A 15,289-nucleotide genomic window follows, 5' to 3' on the forward strand; every position below is an offset into this window, starting at 1 on the left:
AATTGGTCCTATAGAAATAGAAATGGATTTTGTGGAAACCATTTCCCTACTACAACAACCTAGTGATTTATATTCTAACATTGTACAATCTTGCAGGTCAATATTGAAGAACTTGGTTAATCCAGCGGTACGACATAACTTTCAACAAGCAAATGGTGTTGCGGATGGCTTAGCAAAATTAGGATCTAATCTACCTAGAACTTCTCCCCGCTGCGTTTTGTTATCTCCCCCCGATGTTGTTCGCCTCCAGCTGGAACAAGATCGTGAAGGGTCGCTAACTAGTAAAATAGTTTCCTGGTCCACTTGTAATCCAATTGTAATAAGTTACTATGTTTTGGGAACCAGTCTGTTATTTTCTCTTCTACTAGCCCTTCTGTTTTGTTGGCTTCTGGGCAAAGCCTTCTTTCTAGCTCAAACATTGCTTTTGCTACAACTGCTAGCAATAGTACTACTGTCATTCCATGTAAATTAAAAACTCCTCCTTAATATATATATATATATATAATATCCTGTTGCTACCAAAAAGCTTTATTTTAAAAGAGAAAGGTTATGCTTGTCTTTTCACATTTATGGTCAAATTTGGATTAAATTTTTGTAGCTATTTAGCAGCTGTCGAGATATATATATATATGGATTAACTTATTCCTTTTACTGTAGTATAGATGGTTATATAAATAATTTTGAGATTGATTAATATTCTAACTATACGTAATATAAAAGAATTTTACATTTATCTCTCACATGAAACAACATGTTTTTCTTCTTTTCTCATTGAGTGTTTAAAATTCAGGGGTGGTAGTAATTTTTTAGTTAAGAAAGTAATTAACTTGACTAAATTTAGCTTTTAAAAAATTGTCACAATAAACAAAACTATAATATGAAATAAAATAATTTTTTTTTCTCACACAACAATATGTTTTAGATATCTCATAAGTTACATCACTCTAAGATTTGTGAATTCAAAAATATAAGAAATGAATCCATCAACTCAAGAGATAATTTTTTTTTCATAATGCATGTGTAGAAAGTTACACAATAATTTTAAAAATACGTGGTGTTCAACTTTTAAGCACCACTAGTTTTATAAGTAAATCTCTAAAGTCGCAGTCAACAGTTTTTTTTTTTTTGTTAAATACAGTCAAAGTCAAAAGTACAATTTGATCTCATAAAATAAGCGGGGGTCAAAATTGAAAAGGACCAATCTTAATGGTCATTTTTGTAATAAACATAAAAATTTGGTGAAACATAAATTGGTCCTCACAGTAATGATTTAGAGAAAGTGACGAGCAAAGAAGGTAATAAAGATGCCAACCACATTCACATTCATACCATCCATTTACCGCAGAAGGCAAAAGCTGTATTTATCTTTGGAACAAGTAGTCAATGGTATATCTTGTTAAACCCAACCAATTCTGGGGGTAGACTTATAATTTGCGTTGACAGGAAAAAATGGGGGCTTCTAAATCAGTTCCACAGAAATCAATCCATGAATTCACTGTCAAGGTTATTCTTTTAAATCTCTTATATGCACTGCTATTAACTTTTTGTTGATGGGTGTTTATTTATTTTTATCTAATTCGTTTTACAGGATATAAAAGGGAAAAATGTAGACCTAAGTATCTACAAGGGCAAAGTGCTTCTTGTCGTTAATGTTGCCTCCAAATGGTTCAATTCTTCTTCTTTTTTCTGTTTTCAATTCAAGAATCCAACTTTAAGCAATATTTCTACTGTCTCTCTGCTCAATTCTTGTTCATTTTTTTAAAAATATTTGTGACAACCAGTGGCGGAGATATACGGACTAGTTGGAGGGTTCAACATCTACTATATATATATATAAAAATATTTTTGACCATGTAAAAATAATATAATTTTCCGACGAAGGGGTTCAGATGAACCCCTGAATTCAATGTGGCTCTGCCATTGCCTGCCACCTCCCACCATCAACACATACCGGGTATCTCTGTCCATCAAGATTAGGACAGATGAAAAAAAATCACCTAGTGTTCTTTTCTCTTTTTTCAATTCAACAATCCAACTTTATGCTATATTTCTACTGGTTCTCTCTTCTTTGTAATTTCAATTTTATGATACCTCCTTGTGCATTTGTTGATAGTGTTTTTATGTTGGCTGAAACAGTGGATTCACAAGCACCAATTATACCCAATTGTCTCAACTCTACAACCAATTCAAGGATCAAGGTGGGTGGTCTGTTAATTTTTTTGGTTTATTGTAAGTACTCTTTCGTCGTTTTATTTCGCTGAAGGTTTGTTCACTCTTATGAGAAATTTATTGTTGCCCTCTAGAGAGACTGTTATATGTATATATTTGAATTGAGTTTTCAGGTTTTGAAATCTTGGCCTTCCCCTGCAACCAATTTTTGAAGCAAGAGCCTGGTACGAGTCAGGAAGCTCAAGAATTTGCTTGCATAAGATTTAGTGCAGAATATACCATTTTCCAAAAGGTATGCTAATAGAATGATGGAAGCAGCATTTGAAAACCTATGGTCCTTTCATTCTATTGCAATGAATTGCATTGATTCTAGTTACACTTCAGTAATCCTCCTATAGGTGCCTTTGCTTACACAATTCATAAGCATATGTTTAGCATCTTTGAAATAATCCTCGCTATCTATTTTACTACACTTCAATCCTAATCTAGTAACGTTGGCAATATGAATCCTCACCATCTATTTCACTTAAATCTTGATATGTTTAATTCCAATATTTAATAATTTAGATTTTCTAAAACTAGACATGAACATCTACCTATGTGCAAATCTTCAACAAGATTAAAAGGACTTGTTGAGAATGTTGGACATTATGTAAACAAACAACTGGGCTATTTCTTAATCACAACTAGGTGCTATTGTCTACATAGATCTTTTTTTACACTGTATTCTATTTTTTGTTTTTTGGCCAAGTCTGCACAGATCTCAAAATATCACAGATTTTTCGAGATAACTTCTTTCCATGTGATTTAGGCCTATCTCGTCTCTCTTAAAATTTCCAATTATCTTTGTTTCACATGTAAGGACCAGTTTATCTGGAAGTTTAAGGACATGTCGGAACTATCTCAAACAACCTTTTTGTTATGCAAAATCTACAAGTGATTAAACTAGCTCCAATACTCTCAAGCAACCTTTTCTTATTTTATCCTTTACATTTGTAAATTTATGACTTTGAAACATGTGTCTTTTCTAGATTTAACTTTATCTTTTATTGTCATACATCTACGACACTCATCTTGTGAATATGCTAGACCTTAAAGGCCCAACATTCACTCCGTGTTACATTGTTGTTTTGCAACCATTCAATGGACTTGTCTTTCACTTTAAAAGGTGTCCTTCTATCGCATGCTACTCTAGTATGTTTTACATCATCATCTATCTCACCTCTCGTAGAATATTGAGTCTAGATATCTGGATTGTCCACATTTATGCACTCACCTCAAGTTCACTTTTCTTATGATGGCTATATTTTTACAATGTACATATTCTGTGTTGTACCAAATGTTAAAACACTTGCTTTTTAGGGTGCTTCTCCACAGTGCAAACTTCTGGTTAACACCCTCACTAGTTTCGTCAAATGCAAACAGTTTGTACATGATAGAAGGACAAATGAACTAGAAAGTAATGAATGTAAAGGCATTTGACTTTGTAATGAGAGCTCTAATTCAAACCAAAAGAACAAATAAAGCTGCAAAATTTGCAAAGTACAAGGAAAAATATTGAATGAAATTTGAAATAGAGAAAAAGGTTCAAGAAGAAAGATGCTGCTTAGGTTCAAGCAGTTGCAACAATCTCAGACTCAATCCCACTCAATTGTGAATGTAGGATTTCTAGAACATGGGTGCACCAAAAGAAGGGAAAAATATATTAAGTGAGAATTGATCCCTAGTCCTTAAGGTAAACAACTCAACATTCAACCAAGTGCACCTTTTACCCTTCTTGTAGCGTGGATGCTAGAATATAATATTATACCTGTTAGAATATGAATAGGAATAGGAATAGCATATAGAATCCTACTTGGAAAAGGATTGTAATGTAGTGACCTATTTGGAAAAGGATTGGATTGTCGTGTCTATAAATAGAGTCTCAATGTAATAATGTAGACATAACAATTCAATAATACTTTTCTCCTATATTTCTCATATGGTATCAGAGCCTCTACGATCTTGGTAGAGAATCAAAGAGCTTCCGGTGCTGGCGGGCGGCTATAACCCATATATGCCGCCCGTCTGGCCTATGATTATGTTAGCAAAAGTTGGTCACTATGCTTCTTTCAGTGACTACTTTCTCATATCTAATTTGCATAGCACCGTGCATTTTCTCGGTGACTACTTTTTCATATCTATTTTCGTAGCATCGTGCATCTTTTCGGTGACTACTTTCTCATATTTGATTTGTGTAGCACCGTGCATCTCTACGGACTACTCATTTAATTTATGTAGTACCGTGCATTTTTCCAAACTACTTTGTCATATTTGAGTTGCATAGCGCCTTCTGTCTTTTCGGTGACTCCTCAAATCTGATTTGCATAGTTCTGTGCGTCTTTCCGGTGGCTCTTAAATCTGATTTGCGTAGGGCCGTGCAATCATTTTACACTGTCCATATAATTTCTATTTTTCAGTAGGGTCGTGCCATCATTCCGACCCTTCCCATATAATTTCTCTTTTCCGGCAATGTCGTGCCATTATTCCGATCCTAGTCATATAACTTCTCTTTTTCGGTTGGGTCGTGCCATCATTCAGACCCTATCCATAGAATTCTCTTTCTCAGTAGGGTCGCGTCATCATTCCGACCCTACCCATATAATATTTTCTCAGATGGTGACCACTTTTCATCCGTCAAATCTAATAATCCACGTGAGCATGTTCCGACCAGTTCTTCGGTGACAATCTTGTTCAAGATCTAGTCAACCATATTTTGTACCAGTTTTCGACAATTTTCTAGCGATAAATTGACTTTTTGGCGATGTTTACCACTTTTCGAATCACTTTTTTAGTTTGTTCCTTTTCAACGCTCAAAGTAGTCCTTATGAGTTTTCTTGCAGATATCTTCACCAAGTCCCTCATATGAGTAGGAATATGAATAGCATATTATAAAATCCTACTTGGAAAAGGATTTTAATGTAGTGATCTATTTGAAAAAGGATTGGAATATAGTGTCTATAAATAGAGTCTCAATATAATAATGTAGACACAACAATTCAATAATATTTTTCTCTTGTATTTCTAACGATACCAATTTTAGAAAATATATAGATGAAATACCTAGTTTTACGGAGAGACCAAGGGTTCTTGTGTCCCATATTTTGCATATAAATGCATCCCTGCCACTAATATCAGTAGTAAGAATTTTGCAACAACATACCCAGTATGATTTGACTTTAGGGGTGGGTGGGTTAGGATGTAGGTAGACTTACCCCTACCTTTGTGGGGCAGAGAGGCTAAGTTAGCAGTTATTGCTGCTGAAATAGCAGCTTTTGAGAGCTTGTATGTGGGGTTAGAGGAGAAAGGCGGGAAAAAAGGTTGTATAGGCTGGCTAAGGCTAGGGAGAGGAAGGGTCGTGACCTCGATCAAGTGAAGTGCATTAAGGGGGAGGATGGTAGAGTTTTGGGAGAGGATGTTCATATTAAGAAGAGATGGCAGGAGTATTTTCATAGACTTCTAAACGAGGAGGGGGACAGCGGCATTGTGTTAGGGGAGCTGGAGCGCTCGGAGGAGAGCCGTGATTTCAGTTACTGTAGACGTTTTAAGGTTGAGGAGGTCAGAGAGGCTATTTGTAGGATGCGGAGGGGTAGGGCGACGGGGCCTAATGAGATTTCGGTGGATTTTTGGAAGTATGCTGGTGGGGCAGGTTTAGGGTGGTTGACTTATTTGCTTAACGTCATTTTCAAAACGGCGAGAATGCCTGAGGCTTGGAGATAGAGTATGATGGTTCCGTTATATAAAAACAAGGGTAACATTCAGAGTTGCAACAACTATAGGGATATTAAACTGTTGAGTCACACTATGAAGATTTGAGAGAGGGTGGTTGAGCGGAGATTGAGGAGGGTCGTGTCCTTTTAGAGAATCAGTTTGGTTTTATGCCTGGTCGCTCGACGACAGAAGCTATCCACCTGGTTAGAAGATTGGTGGAGCAGTATAGGGAAAGGAAGAGGGACTTGCACATGGTGTTCATCGACCTGGAGAAGGCGTACGACAAAGTCCCTAGGGAGGTTCTTTGGAGATGCTTGGAGGTGAGTGGAGTTCCGGTGGCGTACGTCAGAGCTATTAAGGGTATGCACGATGGAGGGAAGACTCGGGTGAGGACGGCGGGAGGAGGGCATTTTTCGGTCGAGACAAGTTTATATCAGGGATCGACTCTTAGCCCGTTCCTTTTTGCGTTGGTGATGGATGTGTTGACGCGGAGTATTCAAGGGGAGGTGCCTTGGTGTATGTTATTTGCGGATGATGTAGTGTTTATTGATGAGACGCGGGGAGGTGTCAATGAGAAATTGGAGGTTTGGAGGCAAACCCTTGAATCTAAGGGGTTCAGGTTGAGTAGGTCCAAGATAGAGTATTTAGAGTGCAAGTTTAGTGACTCGAGTCAGGAGGACGAAGTGGTGGTGAGGTTGGATTCCCAGGATGTTTGCAAGAGAGATAATTTTAAGTATCTGGGGTCTATGATTCAGGGGAATGACGAGATTGACGAGGATGTCTCTAAACGTATTGGAGCAGGTTGGATGAAGTGGAGGCTCGCCTCGGGAGTGTTGTGTGATAAGAAGTTGCCTCTTAAGCTTAAAGACAATTTCTACAGAGTGACAGTCTGTCCGGCCATGCTGTATGGAGTTGAGTATTGGCCAGTCAAGAACTCTCACATTCAAAGATTGAAGGTGGCGGAAATGAGAATGTTGCGTTGGATGTGTGGACTTACTAGAAGGGATAGAGTTAGGAATAAGACTATCCGGGAGAAGGTGGGAGTGGCTTCGGTGGAGGACAAGATGCGAGAAGGAAGTTTGAGATGGTTTGGGCATGTGACGAGGAGAGGCACGGATGCCCCAGTTCGGAGGTGCGAGAGGCTAGCTTCGGATGGCTTCAGGAGGAGTAGAGGTAGGCCGAAGAAATACTGGAGGGAGGTGATAAGACATGACATGGAGCAGCTACAGCTTACTGAGGACATGACTCTAGACAGGAAGGTGTGGAGGTCGTGGATTAGGGTAGAAGGTTAGTGTGAGTGTGTGGGTTGTAGCTAGGTGGTAGGAGAGCGGTTGTGTAGCCAGGTTAGTAATCCTAGGTCTGTGTCCTTGAGTAGGAGCCTCTAGCCTGGAGAGTTTGGGTGTGGTGGGTGTCTTTGGTCTGGGAGTGTATTGTTACTACTAGGTGGGTGTCCTCTTTCTTATGTCTTATTTCGAATTGCTAATATTTCGCTTATTTTCGTATTTCTTTGTTATTTATTTTGTATTTTATGTTTATTATTTCTTATTTCGTCTATGCCATTCATCCCGTTTCATGTTTCATTACGGCCTTGGTGTACTATTCTCTAACTTGAGCCGGGGTTCTATTGGAAACAGCCTCTCTACTTTTGCGGAGGTAGTGGTATGGACTACGTATATCTTACCCTTCCCAGACCTCACTTTGTGGGAATACACTGGGACTGTTGTTGTTGTGAACTTAGGAAATACAGTTGTTACTGCCAAATGTGCGGTTACTTTTTCAAGCTTAAAGTATTTTGTTTCCGTCTCCTTTAGAAAAACATTGGCCTTGAGGTTTTAAATCTGGAATTGAGAGCAAAGAAAGTGATGATTTTCATGTGGCCTTTTTGGCAATAGATTCACCTACTGAACCAAAACTTGTTTAGTTGCGTTCCCATTTCTTGTCACTCTATTTTCAAGTATTGCAATTGCTTTGATCAAGGGTGGTCCATTGGAGGTGCAAACTGTTAAGTCAGTTGAAGGAGTTACATTCTCTACAATCCTCTTTTTCAGCTGTTAGACATGAAATATTTAGTGAATCTTTAAATATACTAGCAGTTGCAAATCATAGGTCATTGCTTCTGCTTCCAATCTTTGTATGGTTTGGTATCACCCAAAATTTTCAGAGGCAACTTGAAGTTCTTCCTGATGGACAGTGAGGTTGGCCTAGTGGTTTGTAACTTTGCTGAAACCTAATCGCTAATTGCAAAAACCCTTCAGCATCTTATTATCAGCCTGCATTTTATCCTGCTTTGTGCTCTTTGTAAATTGTTATTCTATACCTTATAAATAGTTACTACTAGAGGAGTTGTAGGAGGATGTGTTTGGAAGATGTAATGGAATTGAAGATTTCAAGAAGAAGAAAAAACTTCTTTGTATTTCTTGATGAATATAAAATCTATGAGAATGAGTACTTATACAATGAGTCCTAAGACCAAATAAGGAAAGACAATATCACATAATATATTCCTAATCAATTACATTCAATACAATATCATTCTATTACTATAATTAAGCTATCAGAATCAATCAACACTCCCCCTCAAGTTGGTGCAAAGATGTCGCACATGTCCAACTTGCAAACTAGTGTATGAGAAGTCCATTTGTTGAGGCCTTTGGTAGGCTCATCAACTAGTTGCTTTTCCAATGACACGCACACCAAACTCATGATACCACTTGTAACTTTTTCTTTGATGAAGTGCCCATCAATTTCGACGTTCTTTGTTCAGTTATGTTTGGCTGGATTTTCAGCTATATTGATTGCATTCTTGTTGTCACAATACAAGAAACGGTTTCCTTTTTTAGACAATCTCAATTCCTCTAGCAGCTTTTGTAACCACAATAGTCCACAAACACCCTAGGACTTGGCTCTACATTTTGGCTTCTCATTTGATCTAGCAACTACACGTTGCTCCATGCTCCTTGTTACAATTGTACAATATCCGGACGTGGATCTTCTGCCATCTAAAGATCCAGCCCAATCTGCGTCTGTAAAGGCTTCTATTTGGAAGTGACCATATCTGGAGAAAAGTAGACCCTTTCCTTGAGGCGACTCCGGATGTAGACTTCCGCCATCTATAGATCCAGTCCAATCCGTGTCCGTAAAGGCTTCTATTTGGAGGTCACCATGTCTGGAGAAAAGTAGACCTTCCCCTCGAGGCGACTTCAGATACCGAATAGGAGGATCTCGAGGATCGTGCATGAACTTACGCACCAGGCTAACTGACTATGCTATGTCTGTTCTAGTGTGAGAGATAAATGAGTCATCCAACCAACCTCTGATATCTCTCCTTGCCAAGTGACTCTCCAACTCCGCTATGTCATTTGTGGTTGCGTTCAATGAGCGATTCTACTGTTTTGTAACCCGTCGTATCAGTTTCTTTCAAGAGGTCAAAAATATACTTCTTTTGAGAAATAAAGATTCTTCTTTTTGATCTAGCAACCTCAAATCCTAAGAAGTATTTCAGTTTTCCAAGATCCTTAATCTCGAATTCCTATGCCAACGACTTCTTTAATCATGGTCTATCCTGTCATTACTATGTCATCAATATAAACTATGAGAAGAGTGAGTTTAAACTTTTGATGTGCAATGAAGAGGTGTGATCAACATTGCTTTGTTGGTAACCGAAGGATATCACTGCTTTACTGAATCTGTCAAATCAAGCTCTAGGAGATTTCTTCAGTTTGTACAAGGCTTTCTTCAGTCTGCATACCTTTCCTCGTTTTTTCAGTACTAAATCCAAAAGTTATCTCAATGTACACCTCTTCTAATTATCCGTGATGAAATGCATTCTTCACATCAAACTATTGTAAGTTTCAATAAAGATTAGTTGCATAAGACAAAAGAATTCTAATAGTGTTCTTTTTTGCAATAGGGGCAAATGTCTCTTGACAATCCACTCCATAAGTCCGAGTGAATTCCTTAGCCACCAATCTTGCTTTGAACCTTTCAATGAAACCATCAACTTTGTGTTTTACTGTGAAAACCTATTTGCAACCAACCAACTTCTTGTGTTGTGGTGTTGCGACAAGTTCCCATGTCTCATTCTTTGATATGGCCTTCATTTCACCAATCATAGCTTGCTTCCATTTAGAATCTGCAAAAGCCCTCCATTTCTGGGAAATAGACAAGGGAAATGCTCTGTATGAGGAAGACACAGAATTATAGGAAACAACGTTAGATAACGGGTGTTTGGTGCGAGTTCCTGGCTCCTTTCCTGTTAGTCATAGGCAAACCTAACTCATTAAATATAGATAATTCACCAGTAGAAGAAGATTCGGATTCCAGAAGCATGATGGCTTCTTATGCTCTATTTCTCCTTGAGCAAGTTATCAAATTAGGCTTATCCAAATGCTCAACAGTCTTTCCTTATCTCTTCTTCCTTCCAGTTCTCCCCTAGTTCTCCCCTGAAGAGGTGATGGTGTAAATGTAATGCTGAATTTGTGCTCAAATTCTCAAAAGGTAACATTCATGCTTGCAAAGAATTTCCTAGGAGGAGGGTGATAGCATTTATATCCAAATAGCAATTAGCTGATTTGTTTTCCAAAGGCCTCAAGAAACAGACTTTTCATACACTGATTTGCAAGTTGGGCATGTGCGACAATTCAAATCAAAGGAACCAAAAGTATTTCAGAACTTGCAAAGAAAAGGAGTGAAAAATGACGGAAAAAAAAACTGAAGAACGGTTAAAGTTCAGATGGGAGAGATGCTTAATTCATTCCAACCTCCTGCCAATTATGATACGGAAGCATTAACATATAGGTTTCGGCAATTAAAAAGACCCCAACTTCATGTTGACCTAACCAGTGACAAGTTGCAAGGAAGACTAAAATGTAAAATAAAGTTTGAACTAGGAGCAACTGTAACGTGAAAACTTTGAAATGCTGTTATAATTGCCAAATGTGGCCTACTCATGCACTTAACATACTATCCTTTTTTTGTGGGGGTTGATAGAGTTAAGGTTACACTTTATGTATTATCATATCTTAACATACTAGTATTTTCTCTTATTTCGTATTTCTCTGATATTTATTTTTTATTTTTATTTTATTATTTCTTATTTCGTATTTTGTTTATGTCATCCATCCTGTTTCATGTTTCATTACGACCTTGGTGTACTATTCTCTATTTTGAGCCGGGGGTCTATCGGAAACAACCTCTCTACTTCTTCGGAGGTAGCGGTATGGACTGCGTACATTTTACCCTCCCTAGACCTCACTTTGTGGGAATACACTGGGACTGTTGTTGTTGTTGTATATCTTAAGAGGAATTGGAGTAATTATAGAAGTTCAAGAATCGACTGATCTGTGGCTAAGAGTAATTGTAGAATTTCAAGCATCTGTATGTATCCTCTTCTCCCATTTTTATGTTCCTTTAGAGTATTCTGCAAGATTGCCAGTACATCCGTTTTTGTAGATAGCTAATCATTACCTTCAAGTAACATTGCCATGAAAAATCAGAACTTCTCTCTGGTTTTATGACTGAACTGATATTGTCGCTAATCATTTCTTTTTTACCCTGCCCACTTACAGATTGGCTATACCATCCCATATTCTCTCTTTGAACTGGCTCCTGTTTGTTCACCTTAACATTTATTTTTGAGTTATTTTTCATATTTTATTTAATTTTCTGTTCTGCAATAATATGTACATAATAATTAGATCTTGGTGCTATACTATTGCGTCGTTTTTATAACAGAGCAAAAAATAGTCCATCTAAAATGTCTCTATGAAAAACTTAATGGAAAGGTTGGCTATATTGTTAACAACCATTGAGCTGGTAAATATATATTCGAAAATGGAAGCTGCAGTTGCAATTGCTTGAATACCTCTAAGAATTATCACCATGCTCTTTGCTACCGCTTGATATGAACTACCAAAGACAGTCTGGCTCTACTTAAATCGATGATATAATAATGGGAGAGGATGTGGTAATAATTTCTTTGCTCTCTCTGGATATTGGATACCTTACTTTTGATGCCATTTATCCTTGAGTTCGTCTCCTCCCCCCCCCCGCCCCCGTGTACTTCCCAATTGAGATGCTTAAAATATTTGAGTAATTATGAATTACGTGTAATTTTCCTGTGGAAAGATGGTCTTGGATAATTTGGTTTGAAATTCTCCCTTGAGGTTATAATGGTGGATTATAGTTGTTAAGTGCCCTCATTGGTTGAGAAGTAGGTTATTGTCTTTCTCTATTGTCTTGGGTGATTCTCACCCATGAGCTTACATTTGGAGTTGAGGTAGACCCAAAATCCATCTTTTAGCATGGTATCGGAGTGGACTAAGTGCAGTTCTTGTTTTACTCAATCAATGTTGGGCCCTCATGTTATGTTAGAATGTTCGGTCATGGGCGTGCAGAGAGGTGTCTAGTTGGTTTAAAAAATGAGTGGTTGTCTCCTTACATGGTTTTGGATGATCATCTCATGAGCTAGCTTTTGAGGCTGAGTTAGCCTCAAGATTCATTTTCTTAACGAAGTTACAGTTTTTGGCTTAATGATAAACCACACGTGCTTATTCTTCTGCAAAATAATTAAGCTATCATTGTTATGGTCTTACAGTCCAAATGTATATTCCTTTTCAGATCCTACACCAGATAACTTGAAAACTGTCATATCTCTGTTAAGCTCATATTTTGCCTAGTACTTAGAATTGGAGAATCATATTATCCAAAATCAAAGATTTCAACTTGATCAAGAAATATTGGAGATTTCAAGGTTCCCAGTGTGGATTTGTCATTGTCATGTACATATTCTTACCTTTCTACCCAAATCTGGAAGCAACCGTCTGTCTTGAGTGTAATATTCTGCACAGAATGTGTTATTCAGTGTTAACTAAGATTTTGAACCAAAATATATGAATAAAGCTTATATTGTCGTTGATTGCAACATACAGGGCTTAGTAACAAACTTTAATCACAAAGATTTGAATCTCAGGTGCGAGTGAATGGTTCAAATGCGGCACCAGTCTACAAATTCCTTAAAGCAAGCAAAGGTGGTTTTCTCAGTTCCAGCATTAAATGGAATTTCACCAAGTTTTTGGTTGATAAGGAGGGGCAAGTTGTCCGACGCTATGGCTCAACCACTCCACCATTATCAATCAAGGTCTCTCTCTCTCTCTCTCTCATACACACACACATACTCAGCACAGTACAAACCAATGTACACACTAACACTGAAGTTCGTGTGGTTATCCTTCCCTCGCCCTTAAAATCATAGGTTCTCCAAGGTACCACTGTCGCGGTTGTTTTGAGTAAATACACCTTATCAATTCTCCTCAAGAACTTTGATAAATAACGCTGATAAAATCACACTTTGATTATCCTATATAGTTGCTCTCTGGTGAAGCCAAATGTTGATTGTTCCCTCAGCCACCATCCCTTATATCCAATGACCATCTTTGATATTTTTTGGATAAAAAGGTCATGGTTGATAGCGTAGCACAGTAGGATTTGACAAAATTATGCAGAAGCATCTTTTTAAATTCTTTAGCCTTTATCACTCCCCGTCTCATTCTAGTATTATTTTGTCTTTCTGTAACAAAACCTCTGTTGCCCTTCTCTCCGTGGCATAATATTTTGGATGTCCTCGTGCCTGGTAAATTAGAGTTTTATACTTTTAGATGGAGAAAAGTTGTAAGAATGGCGAAAAAAGAAGAGAACTGTCGGTGAAATGATAGTAATGTTTGTTCAGAAGAATTCCACTAAACTTGAGATATGCAAGAGTTGATAACACAACTGGACACATTTTTTAGGACAAAGAATGGAAGGAGCAACTAGAAATGTAAAGCATTTGTTATATCTCTTGTTTGCATTCATTGATTTCATGCAAGAATATGTATCATATATACTATTAAGAATTCTTAATGCCACCATGTTAGCCTCTACATTTGAAACTCTGATTCTCTTTGAGAATCTGTCAACTTGGTATAATGAAGGGAAAAAAGAATATGCATGCATTAGCCAATTAGTTTAGAGGAAACCTTATAGTTTACATTTCAATTAACTCATGTATTGTGGAATAATCAGTTAATTGTATCTTTAGATTTAGTCTAATACTTAAAGTTTTCATGTTAACAAGAATTCAGGTATGATGATTCTAATAGAAGAACTAGTTCCTTGTCCCTAGTGGTGCACCAAGATTTTCACTAAGGTGATCCAAAATATGAAAAAGTAAAAATAAAGAAGCCAATCGGATATATACATAAAAAACGTTGACCTCGTATATATATATATAGAGTGTAATTTTCCAAAAAAGGGGATTTAGATGAACCCTTGCGTGCCCCTAGCTCCCCCTGCTTGTCCTTGTACATTCTTAAATGGGTTTGACAACTTAACTAATCTTTGCTTGGATTTTCTTGCAGGCAGATATCCAGAAAGCATTAGGGGAGAATTGAGAAGGTTGTGTCTAGTAAAGAGGACAGTAGGATAAGCTTTCTGACAAACTCTATTTGCTAATAGTTGGTGTGCTCTCAAGTTTCATTCCTTTTTGGTGATGGTTTTTAGCCTTCGTTTGAAGGATTTATGTGCTGCAACCCCTAATATTGTACATTATGTATATTAGCTTGAAGTTTTTAGTTATTCCACTGTCTACTGCACTTGCACTTTCCTCAGCATCTTTTTGTATGTAAACTGATATTATAATTATTATAACTTTATACTTATAAGAGAGAATAAGATAAGATTTGGTAGTCATCACAAAAATATTTATATAATGGAATTACTACATGTGTCTATTATTTTTTCCAACACATTATTATTTTTGTCCTCATTCATTATTTAATGATTATTTTCAGTTGGACTGTATAATTGAATTATATATAGTAATTTTCTGTAAATCACTTCTTGTTTTCTATTAGAGTACTTGTTCTTTTTTGTACATATTTCTTATATTGAAATTTAATTATTTTTTACTTTTTTAGGGAATTTATTAATCTCTAAAACAATTGCATGTGATTGATAAAGATGAAGTATTTCCTTGCCACATGAATCTTTGCACTTGATGGTGTTATAATATGAAAATTACTATTGAATTTTTCATTCTGTTTTAATTACTTAATTATCTTTTAAAAAAAGAAAAGTCGAAAGTAGGGAAATTAGTACTTTAGTTTCAAATGTCGTCATATAATTTAATAAATAAGAAAATTTTAAAGATGTTTTGCAAGACTTAAATTCAATCTCTAGCTTCCCCGCTCCCCCTTTGTTATTACGTGGTAAATAGATATGTGTTGCAAGTATTTATTTTTTTTATAAATTTTATAGAAAAAATTAATCTCAAAATATATATTGATTCACATAGGAGTGCACCTATTCATGAAATTAGTCTAACATATGATTA

At 36.8% G+C, this 15,289-nt stretch overlaps 1 protein-coding gene across 2 annotated transcripts; it reads left to right on the forward strand.

The window, feature by feature from the left end:
- Window positions 1-1,163: 1,163 nt before the first annotated feature.
- Window positions 1,164-14,687, forward strand: LOC107842504 (probable glutathione peroxidase 4). 2 transcript variants are annotated; one of them, XM_016686388.2, is made up of 6 exons: window positions 1,164-1,503; window positions 1,589-1,665; window positions 2,137-2,198; window positions 2,343-2,461; window positions 12,890-13,057; window positions 14,316-14,687. In XM_016686388.2, the coding sequence occupies exons 1-6, from the start codon at window positions 1,450-1,452 to the stop codon at window positions 14,346-14,348; spliced, it is 513 nt and encodes a 170-aa protein (XP_016541874.2). In that variant the 5' UTR covers window positions 1,164-1,449; the 3' UTR covers window positions 14,349-14,687. The 2 variants fall into 2 exon arrangements, with proteins under 2 accessions (XP_016541874.2, XP_016541875.2); XM_016686389.2 differs by having other exon boundaries at window positions 1,267-1,503; window positions 14,320-14,687.
- Window positions 14,688-15,289: the final 602 nt, after the last annotated feature.

The sequence above is a fragment of the Capsicum annuum genome, chromosome 9, assembly GCF_002878395.1.
Source record: "Capsicum annuum cultivar UCD-10X-F1 chromosome 9, UCD10Xv1.1, whole genome shotgun sequence".
Taxonomy (NCBI): domain Eukaryota; kingdom Viridiplantae; phylum Streptophyta; class Magnoliopsida; order Solanales; family Solanaceae; genus Capsicum; species Capsicum annuum.

Excerpts from the sequence above, each read along its gene's own strand:
- LOC107842504 (XM_016686388.2), top strand. The coding sequence starts at position 1,450 with ATGGGGGCTTCTAAATCAGTTCCACAGAAATCAATCCATGAATTCACT. Across the intron at positions 1,666-2,136 it reads GTTAATGTTGCCTCCAAATG|TGGATTCACAAGCACCAATT; the intron begins GTTCAATTCTTC and ends TGGCTGAAACAG. Across the intron at positions 13,058-14,315 it reads CTCCACCATTATCAATCAAG|GCAGATATCCAGAAAGCATT; the intron begins GTCTCTCTCTCT and ends ATTTTCTTGCAG.